The sequence below is a fragment of the Camelina sativa genome, chromosome 14 (assembly GCF_030686135.1).
Source record: "Camelina sativa cultivar CO46 ecotype springtype chromosome 14, ASM3068613v1".
NCBI classification, from domain to species: Eukaryota; Viridiplantae; Streptophyta; class Magnoliopsida; order Brassicales; family Brassicaceae; genus Camelina; species Camelina sativa.
In genome coordinates, this window is record NC_141893.1 from 8,556,178 (window position 1) to 8,562,177 (window position 6,000).

At 33.6% G+C, this 6,000-nt stretch overlaps 1 protein-coding gene across 2 annotated transcripts; it reads right to left on the bottom strand.

Moving 5' to 3' along the window:
• Positions 1-3,472: 3,472 nt before the first annotated feature.
• Positions 3,473-5,729, bottom strand: LOC104740677 (protein SHI RELATED SEQUENCE 7-like). 2 transcript variants are annotated; one of them, XM_010461352.2, is made up of 3 exons: positions 5,353-5,729; positions 4,581-5,243; positions 3,473-4,098 (listed from the first exon to the last, which is right to left on the bottom strand). In XM_010461352.2, exons 2-3 carry the CDS (start codon positions 5,227-5,229, stop codon positions 3,713-3,715), a joined length of 1,035 nt encoding a protein of 344 aa, XP_010459654.1. In that variant the 5' UTR covers positions 5,230-5,243; positions 5,353-5,729; the 3' UTR covers positions 3,473-3,712. The 2 variants fall into 2 exon arrangements, with proteins under 2 accessions (XP_010459654.1, XP_010459655.1); XM_010461353.2 differs by having other exon boundaries at positions 4,581-5,234; positions 5,353-5,694.
• Between the last annotated feature and the right edge of the window lie 271 nt (positions 5,730-6,000).

Consider the following 6,000-nt stretch of genomic DNA (forward strand, 5'->3'; position numbering starts at 1 on the left):
TCACACGCTGGACAAGACGAGAGTCTTGAAGACCAAGAACCTGAAAGGACACTTGGAGAAGGTATTGTATTGCACAAAGCTTCAATTGTCATTACTAGACCTTCCATTACTAAAACAAACACATGTTAAAAAAATAGAGTGGTGTCAAATGACAATTTCTCAGAACTCTACTTTATTATAGTTTAATATACATATTGACATGTGAAACCGATAAAAATAGTTAATTAATAAAGTTACGGTTGTGATAAAAAAATGATTGAAGAATTTATAAATCGTAAAAATAAATAAAAATAAACATATTCTTGTAAAATAAATTAATTTTTCTTTAACAAAAGTAAACTATAGAAATTTTTGCTATGAAATAATACTAAATAAAAAACTGAAAATAATTAAAGATTTGGTAAAAGAAGAGTAAAGTAATTTAAAAGAAAAATAGTGAGGAATTTTCAAATTGTATAAATTAAAATAGATATGTTCTTGTAAAATGGATTACTATTTTTTTACCAAATTAAAGTATATAGAGTATTGCTACGAAATAATATTAAATAATACTAACCCGAAATAATTAAAGATTTGGTAGAGGAAGATAAAAGAAATGAACACTTTTCTAAGTAAATAAATTTAAAGGATCAAACTTCAAATTAATATGAAGTATACATGTCGCAGAAATAGAACGCCAAATGTCGCATTTTAGGCAAAGTTAAAAAAACCTTGTCATATTATATAAGATTCGTGAATTGTAAGTCTTTAGCTTCATGAGAGTACCCGTGATGAGGACAAGCCTTCGTGTAGCCTTTAAAGCCTTTTCACGCTTCACAGAAAAAAACAACCTTATATGATTCTGTACATTTAAGACTATGTTCTGAAGTTATAGTTAATAAAGAGAACATACTAAGTACTTATCTTTACTCCTCTGTTTTTTGAACCAAAAGACCTGACTCTGTCGTCTGTTCCTCTCACGTCAAATCTTTGAGTATTCTATACTTCTATTCAATGCCACAACGAGGTCACATATCAACTTTATGCATTACCAGTACTCCTTCCACAGCCACTTGACCTAATACCATTACGTTTGGTAGTAGAGCATCACAGTGATGAAAATTAAGGTATATGAATACATACACCAAAGCAAAGACCAAACCTTGATTTGCTTCAGAGAAGATATACATCGGATCAATGTATTTGGATATGCTTAGAGAATAAAGCTTCGAAATGTTCCATAACTCAGAACCAACCATCTCCATAGACGACTAAGACAAACAACCACAAACAACGAAACAGAACAAGATTTGTGCATAAGCTAAGCTTAAACATCAAGATTCAAGAGCAGAATATAAAAGAACATCAAGATTCACGAAGGAGAAGGAGACTAGCTCACTAATTAGGCTGAGGCCCATTAATTCCTTTAGGAAATTAAGTTTCGACTATGATGCATACTGGGTCCGGCCCATAAAATTGCATGCTTTCTTTAGGGCAACAAAGGTGCCATACTGGGTTTTTTTCCATTGACCGTATTGACTTTTAGTATGCTTCTTGTTGAGAGTCATGTCATTTCCTTTATTTTCATCAGAATTAACGAGTACTATTATTCTCCACATTTTCTCTAATAACAACGTGAACAGTTAAAGTAATAAATCTTTCAATCCCCATCCTTTAATTATACTATGTACGATCATGTAGCATAACTGTCATTTGTTTGTGTGTTATAATAGTGTTAGTGTGTGTATGATCCATGAATTTAAATTGACATTTTTTATAATAAAAAGTCAAACAAAAATCTTATAAACTTTGTACCACTAGTTTTCACTTTTCAGTTGACTTATAAAAAATGGTTGAATGAAAAAAGAAAAAAAAAACTGATAATATCGATGCAATTTTAATGGTAGATTTGTCGGAATTATACAGTATTCATAAATTTCAAAATCAGTAAACGAAATAGTACAGTACTTGGTGAGCTCTTGTGTTAAGTTGGAAAAGAAAAGAAACAAATTAATAACCAAGGAAGTTGATTGACTGAGGTTTCTTGAAATTTTTTTGTCATTTGCGAAAAAAACAAACAACTATGTAATTATTTAGTTGACAATTTAAGTATATAGGCTAACTAATCCAGTAAGGCTGCATTAGGGAAACAAGACCTAATTAAGCAAAAATAACAGAGGATATTTAAGATTTGCATGCCACTTTAATATAAATGAACGTTATAGCTGAACAAATAGAGATAGAGATCGCGAGAAGAGAGAACACATGGCGCGAGTCAGACTCACAACAAATTTGGTAAACTTCCATCTTTTTCTGATTTTCATTTTTACATATGTCCTAAATCAAGCAATCTAAAACAATAATAATGCAGCTCTTGTTAACTAATGCAGTCTCGCTACAGAATTTGGGAAAGTGGATGATTAAAGCTTCAAATAATTAAAAAGAGGAAAAAGCCTTACCAAAAAAAATTAAAAAGAGGAAAAAAAGGGTAATTTATGATCACGATCACTATTGACAGTTTCATCAGAAAAACTCAGTAATACAAAAAAGCACCACATGCAAATTATATAGCCTAATATATAAAAAAATGATAAATTTTTGTAGAGAAGTAGTTGGTAAATACCCTCCATTTACATTCATCCACACCAATCAATACTCACATGTAATGTATTGTCCTGATGTTTTTTCTTGACAATAATTATTAAACCTAACGGCCGATCTCCCACACAATAAGTGGTCATCTCCATGTGAGAACAACTTGTGTGTGATTGTCGATTAAAACTTCTTCTATTAGTATTCAGTCCGATTATATTACGTACCGGAAGGAACTTGGGCAATGCATAATATACGTACAGAAACACAAACTAATGAAATTAAGTGTATGTTAGGATATTATATATGCAGAAAATAAAATATTTAGTTTTGATATTTTAAATATTGAAATAATAGAACAATATATTAGAGTGGAGTTACATTATAAATTGATTGAACCCGCGGTAATATTTTCATGATGAATTTTCCTATATATTCTCTTTTTAATGCATTATGTGGAAATATTGAACTGTATATATCAAATGGTTTGCAAACTAAACGATGCTTTTCTACTGTTCTACTGCACAAACTGCATTGGGTAACAAACTTTTTTTTTCTTTTATAAAAATAGAATTCAAATTGTTTGCTCAGTGGAACACGAAACCTGGTTAAGTTCCTGTTTAGATCCGGCACGCAAACGGATAAACTGGGAAAAAGCAGCTTCGAGTTCAACACCAGCCAGAAAGCTACAGAAGAGAAATACTTTTGAAAACCCTATCTTGTACAGAAGATCAAACAATTTTAATTTTTTTTTTTAACATATTCTTTTTTAGAAAGACAAAGAAGTTATGTCGATCGCATTGGGAAGATCAAACATTAAAAAGAACAACCAGAAGATCAACTTGAAACTCTGACACTAATTCAACAGTGGAGTAATCATCTTAGCTCGTTTCTCCCCATATTTATTTTTAAAATAATACTGCTAATAATCTCTCATTTATCTCAAGAAAACGTACGGTGTGCATGTTAATCAGTACTCACAAACCCTAGGTAGGTACACGACAAGTCACCATATTGTCCGACAACAACAAAAATACTCAAATAAATCATCTCTCGTACTTGTAGATCACTGATAATTATAAGGGTATTAATAATTAACCATAAACGTTTTAAAGATTTAACATCTTCATATGTTGAGATCTCAAGATCTAGGAGGTGCAAAGAAAGGCGTACCGGCGGCGACAAATGCGTTGAACGGAGCCGCAGTCGCCGCAGTGTAAAGCGATGAAGGGTCAATCGATCCGTTGTTACTGTTAACCACTGTCACGGCAGTTGTAGTAGCGGCTGAAGCTGTGGAGTCCAAGAGGTTAAGATGGTGTTGAGAGGAATCGGCGGTGAGGTTTGAACTGTAGCGGTGGTGATCCGATGGACCTTGGTCGTAGAGTATGCCTTTAAACACGTGTCCTCCGATGCTCACAGCCGTTTGATAAGCATACTCTTCGTCTTCATCGTCGATTGAGCTGACTCTCATACACCGGAAAACCGCCGGTGAGCTTATCTCCGGTGGCATGTGACTAGTCTCTAACCCTAATTTCATTAAAGTTAAAATAAAGAATTACTTCAAAATCTAAAACAAAATCTATGCTTCTATATATGTAGACAACAAATAATTAACATATGTCTATTATATATTACATCAAAGTCTCGATTTGAATAATATATGGAGTAAGAACCAAATCCTTGTAAACAAAACCCAAACTTGGTATATTTCTACCCAAAAGTATTGATTTTAAAGTCAAACAAATCTTGGAGAGTGGGTTAAGCATAGTGTGCTCATGAAAACCGTTTACCGAAGAATAGTGACAAAAAAAAGTATTAATCAAAATCAAACAGCAAAAAATAAAGCAGCAAAATCCGGTGGACATCTATTCACAATCAAATAACATTGTAGCTTTCTTGTCAAACCATTTCATAATCAGATCTTCTCATTAAAATTGTTTTTTAAAATCTTTTCTAAATTTGTAAAAAGATTTATTCGATGTCAAATAATCAAAACCTCATCGTCATACCTGAAGAATTAGCATTAACCACACGGGTGCAAGCAAGAGCCGAGCCACCACCACAACTGTCGTCTTCACCGCCATTTTTCTCGTTCTCTCGGTCATCATCACCACCGCCTGAGCTAGCGTCTCTTATCCGCTTGGCTGGCAAAGCAGCTAACTGAGCCAATCTCTCACGGCGTTTAGCAGCCGGGACCCACGTGCTCTTCACGTGTGTTTGGCAATCAAACCCTCGGCTCTTACAACAAGTACGACATCTCATATGAGGACAATCTTTCTTGGCTTGATTCCCACAGTCTTGGCAATTCATGTTTCCTTGCCTCGTTACCGTAAACCCTCCCGTAGAGGATCTCACCGGCGCCTCATGATCGGAGACTACGTTGAAGTACAAACTCCGATTAGTACTCCGGTTATTGTTATTGCTATCACCGCTTGGGACCATACCAAAAGAGTAGAGATTTGTTGGAGCAGCAACGTGGTTTTGTTGTTGTTGAAAATATTGAGGTGGCCAAATCTCAAAACCCTTGTTGTTGTTGTAGATCTCGTCTTTGTATAGATAGAGATAATTGTTGCTCTTGTCTTCATTATGATCCTTGTCTTGATGTTGATGATCTTGTTTGTTGTGATCTCTCCCTCCTAGATAGAACAACCCAGCCATTTCTTCTGCTTCCACTTAATACAAACCGAAAGAAATTTAAGAGAGAGAGAGAGAAGTCAGAGAACTTATGAGACTCTTTTGGGGTTTGTGAATAAATTATTTTTTGGGGATTTGAGTTTTTACCTTTCTCTTTTGCTATCTAGCTCATTAATTTCTAGCTAGACTTGGAGAGATATGTGTTTGGTCGTATTTTAAAAGGAGCAGATTTGGGAGCAGATGAGAGAGTAATGATGATAAATGGTGCGGAAACTTAAGAAACAGCTGCAAACGCCGCCAAGGTTTTATTGCTTCTCTTCTCTTCTCTTCATATCATTTAAGAGATTGTCTCTGTCATCAAGAACTCAAGCAATTTACAGCTACTGCTGGCTTTCTCTGTGGGTAGAAAGAGAGAGAAGAGAGAGAAAGGAGAGTTAAGAGATAGAGAGAGTACTATGAAGATCTTCTTCTATGGGGAACTTTCTCTACAGTTGTCTTCCAGTTTCAATGAATCCCCATCACAATAAATATCACATAATTTTAATATCCATATGTATATATTAATAAATTCTTACTATATATATATATATCTTTTATACAATTAAAGTTGTTATGCCATAGTATTTTTTTTTCCTGGCTGGAACTTTTATAAACTAAATAATTCGAGATGGCGATTTTTATAGTTATTGAATATCTTTCAGAAATTTAATTATCCAAAAAAAATTATATACATGTACATATATATATATATATATATCAGTTAAATAAATCAATCACCAAAGCGAGCTAGTGTTC

Coding starts and splice junctions, on each gene's coding strand:
- LOC104740677 (XM_010461352.2), bottom strand. CDS start 5,229: ATGGCTGGGTTGTTCTATCTAGGAGGGAGAGATCACAACAAACAAGAT. Junction 4,099..4,580: donor GGTTAATGCTAATTCTTCAG/GTATGACGATGA, acceptor TAATGAAATTAG/GGTTAGAGACTAGTCACATG.